Source organism: Myxocyprinus asiaticus, chromosome 22 (assembly GCF_019703515.2).
Source record: "Myxocyprinus asiaticus isolate MX2 ecotype Aquarium Trade chromosome 22, UBuf_Myxa_2, whole genome shotgun sequence".
NCBI lineage: Eukaryota > Metazoa > Chordata > Actinopteri > Cypriniformes > Catostomidae > Myxocyprinus > Myxocyprinus asiaticus.
The window spans coordinates 32771234-32794822 of NC_059365.1; the positions used below are offsets into that span (position 1 = coordinate 32771234).

The window sequence follows — 23589 nt, forward strand, 5'->3', positions numbered from 1 at the left end:
CCTAACTGTTGTTCTATTGATCGGAATCTTAAAAAAAAAATTTTTTTTTTTTGTGAAATTGGAATCGAGAAAGTCCAAATTAGTTGAGATGAATAAAATGTAACCAATATTTTATAAGTAAAATGTGTTCGTGGGAGTTCCAAGAAGGAGAGGAAACCAGCAGATTGGAACAATTTATTTCTACCAGTTACCAACACTAACAATATATACAAAACTGTTAGTTTACAGTTCCTGCGTAAACCACATATTTTGGGCATAAAATGTGGTTGTGAATCCAACATGCTACCTTTACTATTATGATAAGACATTATAGATAAAAATCTTTCAAATCATACAATTTGATCAAACTTGAAATATGCAAAGCAACTTCATGTAATTACACTGAATGCTCATATCAGTGAGGATATGAAGATATTCTGTTTCATTCCTGATGCATAGCGGAAGAACTCTCAAGTCTTTAAAAGTTTCATAATAGTCCTGAAGTTTAGTAAAGGCCCAGAGGCGTGTGATTTTGAAACCTGCGTGATATGTCCCAATAGTAATAAAAAAATAAAATAAAAAATAATATTTAATACTGAAATCACATGCCATTGTAGGCTGGTCCCCCACTGCCCTCAGGCACAACCCAGTTGATGTTCTGGCTGGGATCTTTGATATCGCAAGTCTTGCAGTGGACACAGTTTTGTGCATTGATCTGTAATCTCATGCCATCGCCCGTCTCTACAGGAACATACTCATACACACCTGTAGGGGAGGGGGATAAAATTAGGCAGAACAAAACCAACAAGATTTGCATTTCCTGAAGCAAATAAACAGTACTGGCAAAAGAATACTGCAGGTTTACGCCACATTCACACTAATCCATTGTCAGGTTTTTGAACAATGAATTTCCTCAACTTTTCCATTCATTTGTGATTACTAGATATGAAATTTAAAAAATTATCCAGACAGATTCCCTTATGAATCATTCAGACCAACTTATGAACAGTTTTGACCAATTCATTAAAAAGAACCAACTCAAAAAAACAATTTGACCACAAATCTGACATCATTATGGCTTGTGAACAACTTGCACTCTACACGAGCAAAATCTAGCTAGCTGATGAGATATTTAGAACAGAGCAAAACTAGATAATATACACTAACTTAGCACTTTATTAGGTACACCTGTACACCTACTTATTCATGCGATTATCTAATGAGACAATCGTATGACTGCAGTGCATAAAATCATGCAGATATGGGTCAGGAGCTTCAGTTAATGTTCACATCAACCATCAGAATGTGATCTCAGTGATTTTGACCATGGCATGATTGTTAGTGCCACGGGCTGGTTTGAATACTTCTGTAACTGCTGATCTCCTGGGATTTTCATGCACAACAGTTTATAGTTTACTCAGAATGTTGCCAAAAAACAGCTAGTGAGGGGCAGTTCTGTGGACGGAAACGCCTTGTTGATGAGAGAGATCAGCGGAGAATGGCCAGACTGGTTTTAGCTGACAGAAAGGCTATGGTAACTCAGATAACCACTCTGTACAATTGTAGTGAGCAGAATAGCATCTAAGAATGCAAAACACTTCGAACCTTGAGGCGAATGGGTTACAACAGCATGAGACCACGTCGAGCACTTTAATAAGACCATAGTGTTCACAAAAAAGTGCTCAGTGAGTGTATATACAGTTGAAGTCAGAAGATTACATACATTAAAAACAACTTTTTTTTAACCACTCCACAGATTAAATATTAGTAAACTATAATTTTGGCAAGTCGTTTAGGACATCTACTTTGTGCATGACATGAGTAATTTTTCCAACAATTGTTTACAGACAGATTGTTTCACTTTTAATTGACTATACCACAATTCCAGTGGGTCAGAAATGTACATGCATTAAGTTAACTGTGCCTTTAAGCATCTTAGAAAATTCAAGAAAATGTTGTCAAGCCTTAGACAATTAGCTTCTGATTGGAGGTGTACCTGTGGATGCATTTTAAGGCCTACCTTCAAACTCAGTGCCTCTTTGCTTGACATCATGGGAAAATCAAAATACCTCAGAAAAAAAATTGTGGACCACCACAAGTCTAGGTCATCCTTGGCAGCAATTTCCAAACGCCCGTACGTACCACGTTCATCTGTACAAACAATAGTATAAACATCATGGGAACACACAGCCGTCATACTGCTCAGGAAGGAGACACATTCTGTCTCTTAGAGATGAACGTAGTTTGGTGCAAAAAGTGCAAATCAATCCCAGAACAACAGCAAAGGACCTTGTGAAGATGCTGGAGGAAACAGGTAGACAAGTATCTATATCCACAGTAAATCAAGTCCTATATTGAAATAACCTGAAAGGCTGCTCAGCAAGGAAGATGCCACTGCTCCAAAACCGCCATAAAAAGGCCAGACTACAGTTTGCAAGGGTACATGGGGACAAAGATCTTACTTTTTGGAGAAATGTCCTCTTGTCTAATGAAACAAAAATTTAACTGTTTGGCAATAATGACCATTGTTATGTTTGGAGGAAAAAGGGTGAGGCTTGCAAGCCAAAGAACACTATCCCAGCCGTAAAGCATGGGGGTGGCAGCATTATGTTGTGGGGGTGCTTTGCTGCAGGAGGGACTGGTGAACTTCACAAAATAGATGGCATCATGAGGAAGAAAAATTACGTGGATATATAGAAGCAACATTTCAAGACATCAGCCAGGAAGTTAAAGCTCGGTCGCAAATGGGTCTTCCAAATGGACAATGACCCCAAGCACACCTCCAAAGTTGTGGCAAAATGGCTTAAGGACAACAAAGTCAAGGTACTGGAGTTGCCATCACAAAGCCCTGATTTTCAATCCGATAGAAAATTTGTGGGCAGAACTGAAAAAGCTTGTGCGAGCAAGGAGGCCTACAAACCTGACTCAGATACACCAGTTCTGTCTGGAGGATTGGGACAAAATTCCAGCAACTTATTGTGAGAAGCTTGTAGAGGTCTACCCCAAAAGTTTGACCCAAGTTAAACAATTTAAAGGCAATGCTACCAAATACTACCAAACAGTATGTAAACTTCTGACCCACAGAGAATGTGATGAAAGAAATAAAAGCTGAAATAAATAATTCTCTCTACTATTATTCTGACATTTCACATTCTTAAAATAGTGATTCTAACTGACCTAAGACAGGGAATGATTTCTTCAGTTAAATGTCAGGAACTGTGAAAAACTGAGTTTAAATGTTTTTGGCTTAGGTGTGGCTTAGATGTATGTAAACTGACTTCAACTGTATTTTCCCTCTACACAACATTGAGCTTTATTAATTTCCACGACTAAATTGCCTTTATAAAAATGTTAAATTACACTTTTTATTCTGTATCAATGCAAGTCAAAGGGAATTTTTCAAACTTTAATCTTCAATTTCTGATCATATAAAGTGAAAAAATAAAGATAAAAAAATACGTTTGCACGCCACAAAACAAAGTTTTAAAGATGTCTGTACATTAAGCAGTCCAGGCTGAATTATTTGCAGACGTTTAATACTCAGGGTCAGGGGTTTTAGGCCAAAGTATACTTCGTTTTTCAGAGGCACACGGAAAACCGAAATATCGTAGCGGCACAATATAAACGGACTGTCCAATCTTTCTAGACACCGGGCTGTCTGCATTTGTGCACGTCGCTTGCGAATGCGCCTGGAGTTGACTGTACTAAAGAGTATCACAAAACAGTCATAGTGCACATGCATCAAACTGTACGGGCACGCGGTCAAAAGAATATACTTTTTATATTCTTGAGGGCTCGACCGTGCATGAGACAGCGGCACACAGAAAAACTAAAGACATGGTCACACTACACATTTCACTCTCAATAAAACTCATCCGAATGCGGGAGACCAGAAACGCACGCTGATGCATAGAAATTTTGCATTCCGCTGTGGACAAAAGTTCAAGTTTGGTGAACTTTGACCTGTGAATAAAAGATCCAAACATCACATACACTAACCTCTTGGCTCAACAGAGAATAAATATTTCAAACCAATACAGTACTGTCTTACAAGCACTGTAATTGAGCAACAACTGTTTTGTGTAAACACTGGCAGCTAGTTTACCAGGTATTTTTATAAATCTCATTAAGTCAGAGACTAATAATGTTAATCTTGAATTATTGTGTGAAACCATAAGGCTCATTAGCCTCTAAATGCTTTTTGTATCAACAGGAGGTTTTTTGGTATGGCATTTGGTCTCCACTATTGAGAGCTGCAGAAAAGAGAGTGTATTAGTTACATACCAGCAGGACAGAACCTCTGCTCAGGGCCGTCATAAATTGCAAGGTTCTGTGCCACAGGAACACCGTCATCTTTCAGCGTTAGATGGGCCGGCTGGTCGTGCTCATGATTGGTTCCGCTCAAGGCAACAGATGACAAAAGATCAAAGCTGATCTTCCCATCGGGCTTCGGATAGTCAATTGGTGTACAGTCCTTTGCCGGCTTGAGCCGAGCAGCATCCAGACCTACAGGAAAACAAATCACTTGATTACCTTTACAAAATATACAATGGAATACAGTATAAAGAAAGTGCAATCTTATGCCTCTCTGAAGTAGTTAACTGAGTAATAGTTTTGCGTGGCCAGACTTTTGACTATCGGCATGAAGTCTGGTCAACATTGCAGCTAATTCTGTTCAAAAAGAGCCCACTTGGGACTGTAATGGGACATCTGACCAACAACGGGTTGTTTTGTGACATTTAGAGGCAGGTAAAACTGAAACTTATCCTTTTAAAGTATACTCTTTTGGGGTCATGTGACACCATGCGAGGTTCGGACGTGTGATCGGCGAGCTCTGTGCATTCTATACACTCTGTTCCATAACTGTTCTGGGAGGACAATATGTCAAAGAATTCAAAATCCTCAGTCTCTGGAGACATTAAAAGACATGCTCAAGCAAGTTTAGAAGGAAGGACGCTAGTTGGCGCTGTCGTGCATGGGGTTAATGCGCACGTTTTTCTTTTTTGTTTGTTTGGTTCGGGGGAAGTAGGGGTTTGATTGTTGCACTAATGTTGGAATGTGGTCTTTATAATTTTGTTTTTGACATAGAATCAATTTTTTCTATTATGTCAAATGTTAATATAAGTGGAATGTCTCTCTCCACGTGGAATGTGAATGGGTTGGGGCACCCCATAAAAAGAAGGAAGGTTATTTCTCTTCTTAAGCTTAAGAAATATGATATAGTGTTTCTTCAAGAATCGCATCTTTCCCCACAGGAAGCTGAAAAATTTGCAAAGATATGGGGTGGACATGTTTTCTTTAGTGCTGGCTCAAGTAAGAGCAGGGGAGTCATTACACTGATAAGTAAGCATCTACAATTCAATTGTCTCAAACCGATTAAAGATAAATTAGGAAGAGTCATTATTGTTTTAGCAGAAATTCAAGTCTTATTTTGGCTAATATTTATGCACCTAACGTTGATGATCAGGGCTTTTTTTTTAGATCTTGAAGAGATGTTGCAAGCCGCTGGCACCCCTCATGATATAACATTGGGAGGAGACTTTAATCTTTTGATGGACTCAGTGTGTAAGCCCCCTAGAGCAACATTGACCCTTCACAGGATGTGTAAAAATCTTGGTCTTACAGATATTGAGACTTTTGAACCCATCTGGTAGGGAATATAATTTTTTTCATCAGTCCATAAGATTTATTCTAGAATAGATTTTTTTTTTTTTTTTTAAGTCCCTCATTTCATCTATTGTTGATTGCTCAATTGGAATCATTTTAGTCTCAGATCACACCCTGGTGAGTTTAGAGGTGTTGCCACATATGGAGAAAAGGAAATCATATGGTTGGCACTTTACTGTATCCCTTTTGCAAAATCCTGAATTCCAACAAATGTTAAAGGCTGAAATCAATGTTTATATGGAGACCAACAGGTCCTCAGTATCCTCTGTGGGCATGGCTTTGGAGGTACTTAAGGTGGTTCTTAGGGGCCGGATCATTCAGTATGCCTCATTCACCAAAAAATCCAAAGCATGAGAACTCATGGAGTTGGAAGGGAATATTAAAAGTGCCGAGGCAGAGCTGAAGTGCCGAATGTCGTCTGATGGCCTCAGAGAATTTACCTGATTGAAATACAGATATAATCATATTTTTGTCACAGAAGGTGGGGTTTTGGCTATTAAGGGCAAGACATACTGAGTCGGGGGACAAGGCAGGAAAACTTCTGGCTAGATATATAAAACAGAGAGAGTCTTTTTCTACAATTCCCTCAGTGAAATCTGCTGGTGGTGAAATATTTACCTCGGCCATTGATATTAATAATGCTTTTAAAGAATTCTATCTTGATCTCTATAGTTCCACGTCTTCGTCTACTGATGAGGATATTAGAAACATTGTGGAACCATTAGAACTTCTTAAACGGCTGAGCAAAATAATTCTCTTGATTCTGAGATAACCTTGGAGGAACTTGGCAAGGTAATTAAGGCCTTGCCTACAGGCAAGTCTCTGGGGCCAGTTGGATTTGCCGCTGAGTTTTTTAGATCTTATGCTACAGAATTGGCTCCACTTTTGCTAGAAGTTTATACGGAATCATTAAAGAATGGAAATCTTCAGCCAACCATGATGCAAGCCCGGATCAGTCTGATTCTTAAAAAGGAGAAAGATCCAAGGGAGTGTAAGAGTTACCGTCTTAAGATTTCCCTGATCCAGCTAGATGTTAAAATATTGTCAAAAGGTTTGGCTAACCGATTAAGTAAAGTTATGACATCTCTTATACATATAGATCAGGTGGGGTTTATTCGGGGCCATAGCTCTTCTGATAACATTAGGTGTTTCATCAATATCATGTGGTCAGTGGCGAATGATCAGACTCAGGTCGCTGCCATCTCACTTGACACCAAAAAGGCATTTGATATGGTAGAATGGGATTATTTTTTTAAAGATTTTGGAAATGTAAGGGTTTGGGAATACTTTACTGTTTGGATTAAGTTACTTTATAGACATCTGGTAGCGGCGGTACAAATGAATGGATTTATTTCAGATTATTTTACTCTGGATAGGGGCACTCGGCAGGGTTGCCCTCTTTCCCCATTATTGTTCTGTCTTGCCCTGGAACCATTAGCAGTCGCGATAAGAAAGGAGGATAATTTTCCAGGGGTGACAGCGGGAGGGGTGGCGCACAAGCTTTTGCTTTACGCAGATAATATTTTATTATTCGTCTCTGACTCTACTAGATCTAATGCCTCCACAGAATTATTAATTCCTTTTCTAAATTCTTGGGATACAGAGTTAATTGGTCTAAAGCCGAAGCTTTGGCTCTGACAGCGTACTGCACGGTAACGGCTTTTCAGCCGGGCGCTTTCCAGTGGGCATTAAGTATTTGGGTATTTTATTCCCAGCAAATTTGTGTGATTTAGTTAGAGATAATTTTGACCCTTTAACAAAAAGGTTTTCAAGCGATGTGGGCAGGTGGGCTTCATTTCATTTATCTATGATTGGGATGGTTAATGTTATTAAAATGAATTGTATTCTAAAATTTAACTACCTGCTACAGTCTCTCCCTGTAGATGTCCCCCTCTCTTATTTCAAGCAATTTGATAGCATAGCAAAGTCCTTCATTTGGAATGGTAAACGTCCCAGATTACATTTCAGTAAATTGCATAGGCCGATTTACAAAGGTGGGCTAGGCCTACCCAAGATTTAGTTTTATTATTATGCATTCGGACTCAGACATTTGGCTCACTGGTTGCTCCCACCTGAGAGAGCCCTCCCTGGTTTTGTATTGAACAGGAAGTTCTTGCCCCTATTTCGCCATTACAAAGCCTTTCTATCAAACTAACCGGAGAAGTTACACCCTGTTATCTCGCATTTGCACTCCGTATGGACAAAAGTGTCCAGAGTGTTTAATTTGGACATTTATTTAAATGTAGCCTCGAGCATATGGCTGAACCCAAAATTATATATTAATAAGTCCCCTTTCTGCTGGACAGAGTGGATTGAGAGGGAGGTTAATATGCTCGGTGACCTATATGAGATTGGAGTGTTGAGATGCTTTGAAAATATGGTTCAACATTTTGGGATTCCCAGATCTCAGATCTATAGGTATTTACAGCTGTGCCACCTGCTATTTTTGGGAGTAGCATACACCTCCCTAAAGCGGCAGATACTCTGGGAGTGGTGATTACTGCTTTTGGAAAAGGTCATGAGGCATCAGTGTATTACTCCCTGCTAATTCACCACAGGGATGTTGTTGAGGGTCAAGATGGGGTTGGGGATTGGGAGGGGGAGGGGTAATAGTGGGGGTTTAATGTTGATTCTGTGTATATACACTACCGGTCAAAAGTTTTGAAACACTCATTCTTTATTATATTTTTTTTTTACATTTTAGAATAATAGTAAAGTCATCAAAACTATGGAATAACATAAATGGAAATATGGGAATTATGTTGTGACTAAAAAAATCCAAAATAGATCAAAACTATATATTTTAGCATCTTCAAAGTAGTCACCCTTTGCCTAGAATTTGCAGACATGTACTCTTGACATTTTCTCAACAACTTCTTGAGATATCACCCTGGGATGCTTTTTAAACAGTATTGAAGGAGTTCCCATCTATGTTGGGCACTTATTGGCTGTTTTTCTTTATTATTTGGTCCAAGTCATCAATTTCAAAAACTTTTTTTTATTTTTATTACATTTTAGTTTTGTAATGAAAGAAATTAATATGGTGGCACAATTATATTTTTGTCTACAAAACTAATTTCAAACATTTAAGCATACGCCTTCAGATCAAAAGATTTTTAAGATCATGAGAAACATTTCAGTCAAGTGTTTCAAAACTTTTGACTGGTAGTGTGTTTTGTTTTCCTTGTTATCTACATGAATCAATAAAAAATGTTAATCAGAAAAATAATCAGACTTATGATTTTTGCTGGAATGATGATAAAAATGAATTAAATACTCAAGATTTAAAAAAATAAATAAAAAAATATACTCTTCTCACCACAAGTGAATATGAACGTGTTCGACAAATGCGCACTTCGACAGCTTTGTGATTAGGTCTGTCAATACAATCAAAAATTGATATATTTTCTCACGATATTGTATCAATACTTTAAAATCATCTATCGATATTTATATTAAACTGTTTGTGCTTTCTATTCATGTTCAGATTGTCTAAATAAGTGCAAACTCAAGAGTACGGTTCCCCAGTGCAGTCAGAGATGCTTCTATGGAGCGAGAGAGACTGAAACTGGAGGCCATTTGGCAGTAGGGCTGGGCAAAAATACTGATTTTCTACTTAATTGCGATCTACATTTGAATGATCCCAATGTGAAATCTTAAAATCCTAAGATCACTCTTTTACTCTATGCGCAACCCTCTACAATGCAAGTACAGTGGTGGCCAAAAATATTCGCACCCTTGGTAAATATGAGCAAAGAAATTTGTGATAAAAATCTGCATTGTTTGTCCTTTTGATCTTTCATAAAAAACTTTTTAAAAACATATCACAAAAATCTAACCTTTAATTGAAGTAAAACAATTGAAAGAGGGGAAATATCTCATTATTAAATAAATATTTTTCTCCAAAACATGTTGGCCACAATTACTGGCACCCCTACAAATGCTTATAAGTAAAATATATCTGAAGTATATTCCCATTCATATTTTAAATTTGTTAGTGCACCTGGGTGACTAGGAACATGAAATTGTTCAGCCATGACTTCCTGTTTCACAGGGGTATAAATATGAGGTAACACAGTCCAAATTCCCTTAATCATCAGTCACAGTGGGTTAGACTAAAGAATATAGTTCTGATGTGTGGCAGAAGTTTGTTGAGCTTCACAAAATGGGAAGTGGCTATAAGAAAATAGCCAAAGCATTGAAAATGCCCATTTCAAGGCAATAATTAACAAGTTCCAATCAACAGGAGATCTTAAGAATTGGCCTGGAAAAGGACGTGTGTCTATATTGTCTACACGCATGGTGAGAGGATGATTCACATGGCCACAGAATCTCCAAGAATCACAGCTGGAGTATTGCAGAAATGAGTTGGGTCTTGGGGTCAGAAAGTCTAAAAAAAAAAAAATACCAGACATCACCTACATCACCACAAGTTGTTTGGGAGGGTTTCTGCTCTCATCCAACAACAAACTCAAGCGTCTTCAGTTTGCCAGACACTACTGGAACTTCAAATGTGACCGGGTTCTATGGTCAGATGAAAAAAAAAAAAAGAACCAGAAAAACACCAGAGATGAGTTTGGCGCACACAGAGATGAAGTACCCAATGCCCACGGTTAAATGTGGTGCTGGATCTTTAATGTTGTGGGGCTGTTTATCTGCCAGAGGTCCTGGACATCTTGTTCGGATACATGGTATCACAGACTCTATCAAACACCAACAGATAAAAAAAAATCAAAACCTTGCTGCCTCTGCCAGAAAGCTTACAATGGGCCCTGATTGGATCTTCCAGCAGGACAATGATCCAAAACAAACATCAAAATCAAAACAACAATGGTTCACTGACCACAAAATCAAGGTTCTGCCATGGCAATCCCAGTCCCCTGATCCCCATAGAAAATGTGTGGGGTGAACCGAAGAGGAGAGTCCACCAACATGGACCTCTGAATTTGAAGGATCTGGAGAGATTCTGTATGGAGGAATGGTCTCAGATCCCTTGCCAGGTGTTCTTCAACCTCATTAGGCATTATAAGAGAAGACTCAGAGCTGTTATCTTTGCAAAGGGAGGTTGCAAAAAGTAATGAATAAAAGGGTGCCAATAATTATGGTCAATGTGTTTAGGGAGAAAAATATTTAATAATGAGATATTTCCCATTTCAATTGTTTTACTTCAATTAAAGGTTAGATTATTTATGTTATATATGTTAGAGAATTTTTTGAATGAAAGATCAAAAGGATAAACAATGCAGATTTTTTTTTCACAGCCTTCTTTGCTCATATTTACCAAGGGTGCCAATACTTTTGGCCACCACTTTAAATCACTTGTATTAACAACATTTTATCAACAGCAGGTTGATAAAAACCTGTACACCCTGACTCCTGGGGAAAATGAGTAGAAGCCAACCAATAAAACTCATGATTTCACCCTGCTATTGCCATCTTTATGTCCAATATGCTTCAGACAGTCTGAGACTAGTCCATGTGCATGTCATCTGAGCCATTTGTAGGTTGATTTCATCTAAAAGTGGCTCAACCAATGGTGTGACTTTGGAGCAAAATTCGCATTTAAGGTATGACTGTGTGTAATTTATGTTTTAAAACAAAACGTCCACGTATTGTCAAGTAATCTTTATCACAGACCTTATTTTACTCATGAGTTGAAAACCCCCATTATAAAAATCCATAGGAAAATCTTGAGGGAACACATGGCGAATTTTCTTCTGGGTTTTTTGAACTACAACCTGAACAGCTCTATTAATTCCTAACAATTAATAATTAGTAGTACCTTTAGGAGGATTTTTTTGTTCTTACCATTATGCTTCAGAGTCCATGGTTCTTTTCCTCTGAAAATCCAGTAGAAGATTCCAGTGTACACCATCCCTCCATAAAGGCCAAAGTAGTTATGGAACGACGGTCTGATGTTCCTTACAGCATGCAACTCCTTCCATATCCAGGACTTTTTCAAATTTTCCTCGTATTCAGGAATATAGAGACCTGACAGAAAAAACAAAACAGCATAAAAATGTGTTTTAATGTCCCAAGACTGTCCCAATATCCTGTGCATTACATCTCTACAAAGGTCTTGGTAATCTACAAAGATGTCTGTACTGGCTACCTGCTGTTTCAGACTGCAGATTCTCATCTGAGATTTTGCTGAAGGCAACCTCAGCCGCTAACATGCCACTCTTCATGGCCGTGTGTGTGCCTTTGATCTTCGGCACGTTCATGAAGCCTGGACTGCAGCCTATCAGCATGCCGCCTGGGAACGTAAGTTTAGGAACTGACTGGAGGGAGAGATTGTTGACATGAGAAGTTATACAAGGGACAGAGGAAAAAGGAATTTTAAAAAGAAGATGATTTTTACATTTTCAGAAGATACTGTGAGTAGTGCTTTCCTATGCAAAGGTTGCTGTCATGGTGCTAGGTTGTTGTCTGAGTGGTTTTCAACATATTCTGCATGTTTTCTGGATGTTAGGGTCTTGCTAAATGTTTGCTAGGGTATTCTGGGTGGTTTTTGGCCCAAGTCAAAAGAGCCCACCCCCAATTAGCTATGAAATATCTGGCCTCTAGAAATGGCTCGGGTCGCTCCTTCAATGTAAGTGTAATTTTTCCCCCGCCTGTTTTATAGTCCACCACGTGAAAATTACGAGTCTGATCACTTTGAAAAGTAACAGGATTCTGAGATATCATTCACGCCTGTAGTGCAAGCGGTGCAGGACGAGTTACGCGTCAAGGTTTAATACTTAGGGGTTTGTTTAAATCCTTAACCCTACATATAAGCAAAAGTAATTAGCAAGCACTACTAATGATATTCCTAAGAGTATCCTGAGCAATTGACATGCCTGAAAACCTCCTTCATTGAGGGCTCTGGCTCCATATGCTATTCTGTTGCCGCCTTCCAGGGTACACTTTATAGAGTGGTGATGTTTCCAACGTTGGAATTCTTTGAAAGGGTTCAGATAAGGATTAGTGTAGTCCAAACCCACCTGAGGAGATAAAACACAAACACATATTTCCAATTCACCGTACTAGTAGAGTAACTGTACAGTGGTAATGAGGGAACATGTCATAAATATTACAGCTATTTTTTTAATTGAATATGAATTTCTGTATTTACTGAATTTAACAAGTTTTGTCCTAAAATGGGGGTTTTTGCTTACCCACTACAAAACACTGATTATTACTATGTAACAATGATTGAATTCATGGTAATTACAGTAATATATTTTATAAAACTGATGGCACTTGCAATGCCATTGAACACCTTCTACAGAGTTTTTCTATTGAAAAACAGCCAAAAAGTAGAAGTGCAATACATTCAACATTAATTTGCCCTAAATCAATCATGATTTTTATTTGATTATTTTAACTGACTGGTTTCTTCCAACAGCTCTGCAAGCAAGTTATATGTACTAAAGTAGATTGAACAAACAATCCAGAGCACTGCTAATCATGAGGCTGGATTCAACTGTCAGTCAAACACTGAACCAAATCTCCAGACAACTGTGACCAAACTGAGTACCATTCTGGGCCATGACGACATTGAATAATCAGTCATCACTGCGCAACTCTTCAAGACGGCTGCAGTATAAACTATTTTCAATTAATCAAATGCACACCATGAAATGCCTCTTTAAAAAGTGACTGAAAACAGCTATAGTTTTGATATGCTACATTATAAACAGGATGATAGAATGACCACATGACAGACCCTGACTGGGAATATCTTCAGAGTTCAAAGTCTTTTCACATTCCCTTGTCTGTTTTATCTCATGAAAGAATATGATGAATGAGGGCAATATTATCTATGCAGATCAAAGCAACCTGACAAAGACATCAATCCAGACCATTAAGCTTTATGATTTAGGCTTCAAAGAGGACTCTTGCATGTCCAATGAAACGCTTCCAATCAGTGTTTGACCCAAACACTTCAGTAGCACGCTGACTCACAACAAAGCCAAGGGCAACCAGTGGCTCTCCCTCATTGAGGTGGTAGAGGAAGGAGCCGCCGTATGTGTTTCTGTTGAGCGGCCAGCCAACTGAGTGCTCTGCCCGTCCTGGACGCCACTTCTTCTCATCAATAACCCAAACCTGAAAGAAAGCAGACTTTTTATTTATATACATAAAAAAATAAAAATAAAAAATGACATGAGACTAAAGGCCTATTATTCACCCGAAATTTGAAACAAGCTTTTAAATCAAAGTAATGAACCACTTCAACAAGTGTGAAAATTCACTAAGCGAAACGTTTTTCAGCCAAGTAGGTGGATTATTTTTTTTTGCTCAATAAGGTATTTGCTTTCAGATCCAGCTATCACTGTAATTTACTTCCATTGTTTAATTCCAGTACACTGTGCAGTATCAACACAAAAAAAGTGTTAAAGTGTAATCTGTATTGTCAAATGAGTTTTTATTTTGCATTAAAAAGCACATAATGACCAAAATGTGACAAAATGATGAAAAAGTAATAAAATGTGTAAAATGAATATTTTCATAATGTTCCAAGTTAGAAGGTCCCCTGTATAACTAAAAGCATTAGCTTAGAGGATTGCTTTCATAATATGCAAGCAGAATTTACATTATAACTGAAACATACTCAAATGAATCGGAATTTAATCGAAATCTAACCGAGAGCTTCTGATTCAGAATCGAATCATGAAGTCTGTATCATGAATGAAAAAAATTTTATATTCAATATTATTTCCAAGATTACTGTCTATCACTATATCATTCAATCCTGTATACTTATAATGTGTCTAGCCCCAGGAAGTATTTGGACACTTACGACACACTTAAAAATGTAGGAATGTTTTTGCATTAAATAAAATATCAAAGTGGCATTTTTAAAAAAATGTTTTTTAAAGAAAGATAGCACAAGCACACTGTAAGCAAAACATTTTACATTTTAAATGATAAAACTATAGATGTTCAAAATTGAAACCAAAAATATTTGGACAATTTTTTTTATGTTAAACTCCAGATGGACTGAAGTTTAACATAAAAAAAAATTGTCCAAATATTTTTGGTTTTCAAGTTAATGTGATGAACTACACCTTCTTGTTTCTCTACACAGAACACTTCATTAATCCACTAAAATCACCTTGATAACAGTTTGTTAAAAGAAACATCACTTGTTTTTATATCTTGTTCTTTAAAAGCAATGTAAATGCAAAACTTTTGACATTCTTAAGTGTTTTTTTGGGGCCACAGTAGCTTGAGGCATTTAATGATGCTCTTACATATGTTGAAAGCTAAATGAAAGCAGTGACATCAAACTAAAACTTTTTTTGGATCCAGGTTAAGGGCATCACCCAAGCAAGGGAGTTCTCTCATTGCAAAGCAGTACCTCTTTGAGGCCGATAGCATAGGTCTGTGGCTCACAGTTCTCCCTGAGGTTGAACTGCTTGTAGAGTTGCTTGGCCAGGTGTCCGTGGCAGCCTTCACCAAACATAGTGACCTTAGCGTGGAGCTCCATGCCTCTCTCAAACACATCCTGCAGGAGTTAAACAGAGCGTGAAATGAGGAAGTAATAGCACACTTTACACTCCTCGTGCAGCAGAATCACTTTACCACAACTGAGAATATATGACCTTTTACTTTACCTACTGCAATCTTCCGCTGCAGTTCAGACAACCACTTAGATTTAGCGAGGACATTCAGCAAACTGTTTCAGACTTAAATATTTTTTTCTAATGAATATAAACCGCCCACATCAAAAGTGTATGTGAAATGTACTAAGGGCAAATGAAACAGTTTCATCAAACTGCCATTGGACATTCTGTATAGGGAGGACATTTCATAAATGACCATGTAGTAATGACAAACCTTTGGAGAGCCATCTTTGGCAATGCCCACATCATTGGTTGCAATTCCTTTCACACTTCCATCCTCGTGAAACAGCACCTGCGTTTGAGACAAATCTTTTTCTGCACTTCTTGGTTCATGTTAATTTCAAGATATACTAATACATTTTTCAAATGTAAAGTTGGATATGTTAAAGTTGCACTCAGTAAATTTTTTTTAAACTGTCATCTTGGACTTACACTGACACCTAGTGGTGTGGATCCAGCATTATTCAAACACGGTAGTTTTCAGTTACCAATGCCATTGTAGAAATTTACTATTCATAGTCAGCCATGATTAATTCATGAGTGATAGTGTCAGATAGGATGGTTACTGAGATTAAAGGAGTAGTATTCGGCTGATCATGTGATTCTAATATGGCCGCCCCCATGTGCGGACCCTCTCCATGTAGAATAACAGATTTTATAAGGTGTTATGCATATGTTTCAAAATTACTATTAAATTCTTTAGAAGTAAAACTTATTAAATGAGGAAAAGAGAATACTGAGTGCACCATTAGTTAATGCATTATGAACTAACATGACAAACAATGAAACAATTTATCTTTAGAAATTAACAAAAATATATTGTTCATTGTTAGTTCATGATACCTAATGCATTTAATACTGTTAACAAATATAACCTGTAAAGTGTTACCAAAAAACTTTTTAAAGAGATTGCACCCACAATTAGCACTTTCTAGCCACCTAAACATTTTAAAAATTCACTCAAACTTATTATTAAGCAGCACTGCAGCTCGTGCCTGACTGAGGAGAGGAAGAATTACACAGCTCACAGTCCAGATGCACTCTAAATTTTCACAGCTTCTGGTGATGTAGATCGCAAAGTATGAGGGAGTTACAATGCAAAAATGCAAAATAAGTAAATACAGAAGCTCTCTCTTTGTGGAGTAAGTGGAGCTGGAGCAAAACTTGTGTGTCGAGCTTCTTTAAAGGAAACACCCCGGCATTACATCTTTAATGTAGTTATATTTAATGCGTTATAGTTTTATAAAGTTCAAATAATACGGAAGCAGATTATGTGAATAATAGGGGTGTAACGATTCATCGATCAGGATCGATGCATCGATCCAAAAACCAACGATCCAATGTTATCGATACAATGCGTAAATATTGATATAGATTTTTTTTAAGATGAACCTTTATTTTAATACTCTCATGTCAGCCACGTTCATACGCATTTCCGTCAGGCGATGAAGCAACCTTATTACATTAATTTCACTTTATGTGCGCTAAATACGCTTTTCATGTGGGACACAGATGTGCGCAGGGTCTGTGAAGCCAAAATGTGCTCTGCTATTCATGTGCGCGTCAACTGTGCTTCCCACGAAACGCGAGCTCCAGACCAGTGACAGGATCAGTGCGCACGCATCAAGTGGGCACTCCTTAAAATGCGAGCTCTTGTGACATCCCTCAAGCAGGCGCGCTTGCTGCAGCTAGATTATAACGTGATGGATCACAACGGATTGAATCATAATATATGTTTCACTGTGCATTTCTTATCGTGAGGAAAATTGGCAATATGCAGCTTTATTAATAAGAGAGAATTGTTTTTTTTGTGTGTTTGAGTTGAAGATGGATTGAAGTGAACAGAAAGGAGAGAGAGGGTAGTCTTCACCCCATTATACACTGCAACAAAATACGATTTTGATTTGTTTTTGTTTTGGCTTGTTTTCCAATATAAACAACAAACTCTTTTAAAACAATGTACATTTACTTTAGCAGCTATACTGCAGAAGAAAAAACTGTTATCTGAAAATTTTGAATATAATATTAAAAATACAAATATTTTAAAATATCTAAAAATCCTTTAAAAAAAGATGCATTCACCTGAGAAGCAGGTGCTTTTTAGGCTTGCTTTTAGATCTTGAATGTAAGTATATTTTGTCTTTACTGCACTCGCAAAAGTATAACCAAGTGAAAATATACACTTATATACAAAATACACTTATAGATCCATTATCTTAAAGGAATATCTTATATGTTGCCTTTCAAGTAAATGTATTTTTAGACAATTTTAAATGGAAAACAAGACAGAAACACATGATAACAATAGGATTTTTTGCAGTGAATTTTTTACTGAACTAAACTTAATAAAAAAAGATGATTTTGTCCACTTTATTGTTAGCAAGCACGTTTAATACAACCTTATAAGTCGGGGCACAAGCTGAATAGTCGGTAAGAGCTAATGATTAATTGTTGCAATAATCACCCGAATAGTCGAATAATCATTCTAATAATCGTTAGATTAGTCGATTATCAAAATAATCGTTAGTTGCAGCTCTAACTGTAAATAGCTTCTGCCTTTAATATTTAGCTTAGCATAACTATAAATGTAGATTTAGCATTGGCATTCCAAAAATATTTAAGATTTTATTAATTTCCATTTCTTTTTCAAGCTTAATCACAATTATAATATCCCGATATTTCTAGGTTTTCCATGAACATGTATACCGTGATTATTACTGGAACAGCCCACCCTGGAGCAACCTGGAGTCAAGTAACTTATTCAAAGGCTCAGTGATGTCATGGTCAATAGATAATCACCCTTTGGTTACCAGCCTAGGTCTTTTAAGGCTAATTCACACTGTCCCAACACCAACAAGGTCAACACACTGATCCAACAAAACCCCAACACTGAGTTTCTTGGTGTTTGTTAGGGCATTGTGATAAAAAGACCAGATAAAAAGCTAACTTGAATGAAATGCTGAAATGAAATTATTTTTAGGGAACATTCTGACCTCGGCTGCCGCGTAACCAGGATACAGCTCCACTCCCAGCTCCTCTGCCTGCTCCCCCAGCCAGCGAACAAAATGCCCCAGACGCACCAAGTAGTTCCCATGGTTATTCATTGGGAGACCTGTGTTCACAAACCCCATATGACTGAACCATTCATAAAAAGCTCTAATAGAGGTTATAAAACCGTTCAGAACATTGTGACAAAAGGGGACCATGTACATATTTATTTGACGTGATTCTCGTTGTCTGAAGTTGTGTAACCCACTGATGTGGTCCTTATGCAAGCAGAAATAACCTACCTGGTAATATTGGAACAGGAATGCGGTATTTTTCGGTCAAAATGGAGAACTTGTCCTCTGTAACTGGAGTGTTCAGAGGTGCCTGTTATAAATGAATCAAAATCAGTGACTTAGTCGCTGCAATTTAGTTTAATTCCTCATTTTTGCTTGTGTCTGGACAACTGGAAAAGGGATATAAATAATGTCCACAATATATTAGTTTTGTAACAAAGTAAATTTGCCAAATGTAAATCAGAACACATCATATTTTGCATATTTGCATCCAGCCTGCAGTGTATTTCAAGATTATTTGAACTTAATTTACTACAGTGTTCGAACCAACAACTAGACTGACCTAGAACAGAATATTACGATATATAACAAATGTTAGATATCAGTTAAAAAAACAGTCAAATTAACTACAGGGGCAGTTTTTCCCCAGACACTTTAAATATCTGGGGAATTTTTGTCAATTTCAGAAGCATTATTCCCCAAGCCTGTGGTATGTCTTAACAGACCATAGGTAGGGAACTGTAAGTGAGTGTGTTTTTGTACCCCTCTCTCTTTCCAGTCTGGAATGAGCTCATTGAGTGCAGTGGGCTCTAGACAGGCTCCTGACAACGTGTGAGCTCCGATCTGAGATGCTTTCTCCACCACACAAACGCGCAGCTCCTTCTCATGCTGGTTGGCCAGCTGCTTCAGCCGGATGGCTGCTGATAGGCCCGCTGGGCCACCGCCCACAATGACAACATCTGCCTCATCAGCAAAGCGTTCCATTTCCACACCTGAAGATATGAAAACATTAAAATAATTGTTCACCCAAAAACGGTTTCACCCTCATGTTGTGCCAAACACTTATGACTTTCTTTCTTATGCAGAATACAAAAGATGTTTTAATTAAAGTCTTGGTCCATCTTTTCAATTTACTGAAAGTGCCTTACTTTAAAGATTAAAAAAGGTCCAAAAAATACCATAAAAGCAGTCTATGCTGTTCATGCATCATATTCCAAGTCTTCTGAAGGCATATGACAGGCTTTGGTGAGAATCAACTCCGATATTTTGGTCAATTTTCAGTGAAAATCTTGGCATCCATTGCACATTCATGAATGCATGAGAGAAGCTTTTAACAGTGCCCCACAAGTTCCCGCACGCTTCTCTCAATATCATGATCATAGACATAGGAAATTATTCGTATTATACAAAATTATTCATAAAAGACTACCAGACCGGTACATAAGGTTTGTAATTTGATTCCCCAGTGTATACTTTTAAGAGTATAACCGAGATTGTTTCATAGTAGATAGATATGTTCTTTACTTTTAACAAAAACATCTCAAGTACAAAGTGGAATAATGTAGAAATTATAAGGGGCCCTATTTTAAAAGCCCAAGCGTTATGCGCAAGGCATTGCCTTAAGTCATAAGTGCAATTCAATGGGCATGGCCATGAAGTTTTGGTATTTTCGTATAAGCATGTGCCAAGTCTAGGCGCAAGTGGGTTTGGAGAAATCGCCCGCGCAAAAGGCATGACCAAGTGCAATTTAATTCTAAGGTTCTTCTCCAGCTATTCAATGTCTGCGTCCTATTACATAGTCCATTCCCTCAAGCACCAATGATTTAAACAAAGACAGCACATTAATAAGAAGCCAGTAGTGTAACTGGACTGTATGCAATGAATTAGAAGAACTGAAAAATATGTTCTTCTGAGCATTAACTGCGCCCTTGATGAATGTCAGGCATATTCCTATGACAGCGACACACTCCTTTTATACGCATGGAAAATGTGATTCTCGTTAGAATTTGGAAGTATGCGCTGTTAAATTAAGTAATTATTATTAATCATTTTCATCTACTGACACACAAATCATAGCTAGTATAAACAGTGATTGTATCGGCGCAATACAATGCACTTTTACCAGTCAATTTTGATTTTTTTTAACATTTTATTCATTTATTGAAACACTAAAAAATTAAACCAAATATATTTCTAAATGCAAATTACATTTATAATAAAAATAACGAAGCGGTCAAAAAAATCTATTTAAATCCAAACATTTTACTCTCTCCAACTTCTTCCACTGGCCCCTTTTGCAGTGACTTACAAATCACTCTTCGACAACTGGTGGAAAATTACTAGTCAAAATTAACTCAAATACAACTGAAAATATACAAGAATAATAATACATATTAACATAACAATAAAAATGATAATAATAATTGAAAAAAATAAACCATGCCCTCTAGAATGTTTAACACAAATCTCATAATTTTTTGATTCAACAAACGGCTTCAACAGCGACTGAAGGGACATAATTTGATGTTCTGCACTTTCAGAATTTGGACATTAACTTTATTACCACCTGCTGGTGAAATCTCCAAACTGCAAATGCAGGAACTGAATTTGGACTTTTGCCAGTTAAGAGGTGGTATTGAAAAGTCTTAGCGCAATGACCAAATTCTCAGGAAAATAGCAAATTGTGCTACTTCATTCGCATACAATACACCCACAGTAGCGCAAACACTCCCACCCACGCCCACTTGCGCTTTACACTGGCACAAAAATTGCACTTAGAATTAGCGCATTTGGATAAGACATCAAGGTTGTAGCACGTTGCTTATTTTCTCTAAAAAGAATTTTTTTTTTTTAAATCGAGGTTACAGTGAGGCACTTATAATGGAAGTGAATGTGGACAATTTTTTTGAGGGTTTAAAGGCAGAAATGTGAAGCTTATAATTTTATAAAAGCACATACATTAATTCTTCTGTTAAAACTCATGCATTATTTTAGCTGTAAAGTTGTCCAAATCGTAATTTTTACAGTCATTTTAGGGTTTTGGAGTTTGTTGACATTACATCATCATGGCAACGAATTTGTACAATTGGATAGAACTTTAAATAGAAAAGGTTAGTAAGTGATTTTATCACACTAAAATCACATTAACACACATATTGTGGCTATACTTTTGAAACTGTGAGTATTTTAACTTAAACGGATTTGCCCCATTTACTTCCATTGAAAGCGTGGTAATCAACATTATGCCACAAATGCTGTCAATTGATCTTAACTTGAACTGAACCCAGAATATTCCTTTAAATTGTTAAGAAATTGCTATGGCGTATTTGTCCAGGCACCAATATTTGGAACTAATAGAATTAAATGATTAAACTTCTTAGTGAAAAAAACAATTCTCCAATAAGGACCTCAACAGACAGACAGATGTTATTATGCAAGCTTGTGAGCATGTTTTTTCTCTACATAAGCACAAAGATTAATATCTAGCTGATGGAATATGTTAGAGCAAAGCATAACTAGAGAAAGTTACATTCATTATAGAAAGTTCCATGATATTTTCAGATATTCCATGACCATGGGAACCCTGTAAATCAACTTCCAAAACCAAACATTTAGCAGATTTAACCAATTACAATGTATAATCTTTGAACTGGCTTTTCCACCCTCAGCATGCATCAAAATTTTTAGACGTTTGTGTTCTCAGCTCATAGGAAGTTTATATATTATATATAGGTAATATACTGCACAGAACTGACCTTCCCATCTTGGATCCTTATCTCTGGGGTACACTGTGTAATGAGTGGTAATTCGTGGCACAGAGACAGAAGAGCAACACCGTGTGAAGAACACCTGAGGGGCAACACGGTCCGTGTGAAATGCCTTTAGTGTACGTATACACCTCCGTGCTAAAAAATACATTAAAAGGTAAAAACAGGTAGCAGACTGAAATAGCTGTTCCCATAGAGTTACACATTAACTTCATAATGGCTTAACTTACAGTTTAGTATTACAAACACACTGATACTCAAATGCTCTGTACTGTCTTAGACTTAATTAGGGAAATAAATCTGATCCCACCTGAAAGGATCAACTTTGTATAACAAGATAACTAGTTATCCAGGCTAACTTACCAAAATACCCAATTTCTATAAAATATTTGTTTACTCACAAAAGCATTTTTCATGTATGTACTTAAAGCAGGGACATGTTATCAAACTGTTCGCCTCTCAGACACAAGGATACACACATGAACACTTGACCTATATTTGATTGACCTTTGCCCCACTTTCCTTCTGTCTGTTCTACAGTTGTGTTAGCCAGCTAGATGGCTCAAAACATGATTTCTCGGAATATACAAACATTATGGCATGACCCGTGCTTACATGGACGATTACAGATATTTAACATGCAGTCGGGTTTACAGAATCAAAGGCAAAACTCTGTTAGCGTTCAGTACCTTGGAGGGAATGTCTACAGGCTGGAAACATTTAGGGAGCTGAATATGCACGTATATGCTGCTGTGACTCTGGCCAAGTAAGTCCTGTGGTTTTCCAGGGCAATGTGAACAAACAAATATCACACCGTCTGTCTAACCCACTGATAGATCATTGGTCTAACCCTGTTACAAAATAGGTGTCATAACAAACACAAGTTGGGCAGCGCGCTCTGCGCAGCTCGGACTGACGTCAGAAAACGCGCCGGAAGAAAAGGCGTGAATGACTGCTGATTATAAACTCAAATGGATTGTCTGAAGAGGAAATTTTGATTGCAGCTCTAAATTAGAACATAAATTACATTTAGATAAAAAAAAAAATGTAATAACAGCTATCTTAACTTCACAATTCCTTCAGCCATAGGTATTTAGAATTCACAGTTTCAAAATATTGATTGGGAAGAGTCATTTTCGTGAGGTTTCATTTATGATTATTCACACGATTTATCATGTAAAACAGGTGACTGCAACCTTTAGGAAAGACACTGATTTATAATGTTCTTTTTGTATATTTTATGTTATTTTGATAGTAGTGCTGAACATAAATTATGGTATATAATAAATATATTGCTAATTTATGGAAAATTATTAATTCATAAATTTAAATGGGCAACGCAAAAAAACAAATGTAAATTTGAAATATATATCTATATATATATATATATATATATATATATATATATAGCATTTATTTGCAGAAAATGACAACTGGTCAAAATATCAAAAAAGATGCAGTGTTTTCAGACCTTGAATAATGCAAAGAAAACAAGTTCATGTTAAT

The 23589-nt window shown here is 37.1% G+C and overlaps 1 protein-coding gene across 5 annotated transcripts; it reads right to left on the reverse strand.

Moving 5' to 3' along the window:
- Window positions 1-160: 160 nt before the first annotated feature.
- LOC127413038 (electron transfer flavoprotein-ubiquinone oxidoreductase, mitochondrial-like) lies at window positions 161-22980 on the reverse strand. Of its 5 annotated transcripts, none has more exons than XM_051649850.1 (13): window positions 22773-22980; window positions 22072-22221; window positions 19079-19308; window positions 18545-18626; window positions 18248-18366; window positions 15469-15546; window positions 14990-15136; window positions 13594-13734; window positions 12482-12629; window positions 11759-11923; window positions 11455-11637; window positions 4264-4485; window positions 161-744 (listed from the first exon to the last, which is right to left on the reverse strand). In XM_051649850.1, exons 1-13 carry the CDS (start codon window positions 22801-22803, stop codon window positions 581-583), a joined length of 1860 nt encoding a protein of 619 aa, XP_051505810.1. In that variant the 5' UTR covers window positions 22804-22980; the 3' UTR covers window positions 161-580. The 5 variants fall into 5 exon arrangements, with proteins under 5 accessions (XP_051505810.1, XP_051505809.1, XP_051505812.1 ...); XM_051649849.1 differs by having other exon boundaries at window positions 11759-11927; window positions 12486-12629; window positions 22773-22979; XM_051649852.1 differs by lacking the exon at window positions 161-744 and adding an exon at window positions 751-2130 and having other exon boundaries at window positions 11759-11927; window positions 12486-12629; window positions 22072-22165.
- Between the last annotated feature and the right edge of the window lie 609 nt (window positions 22981-23589).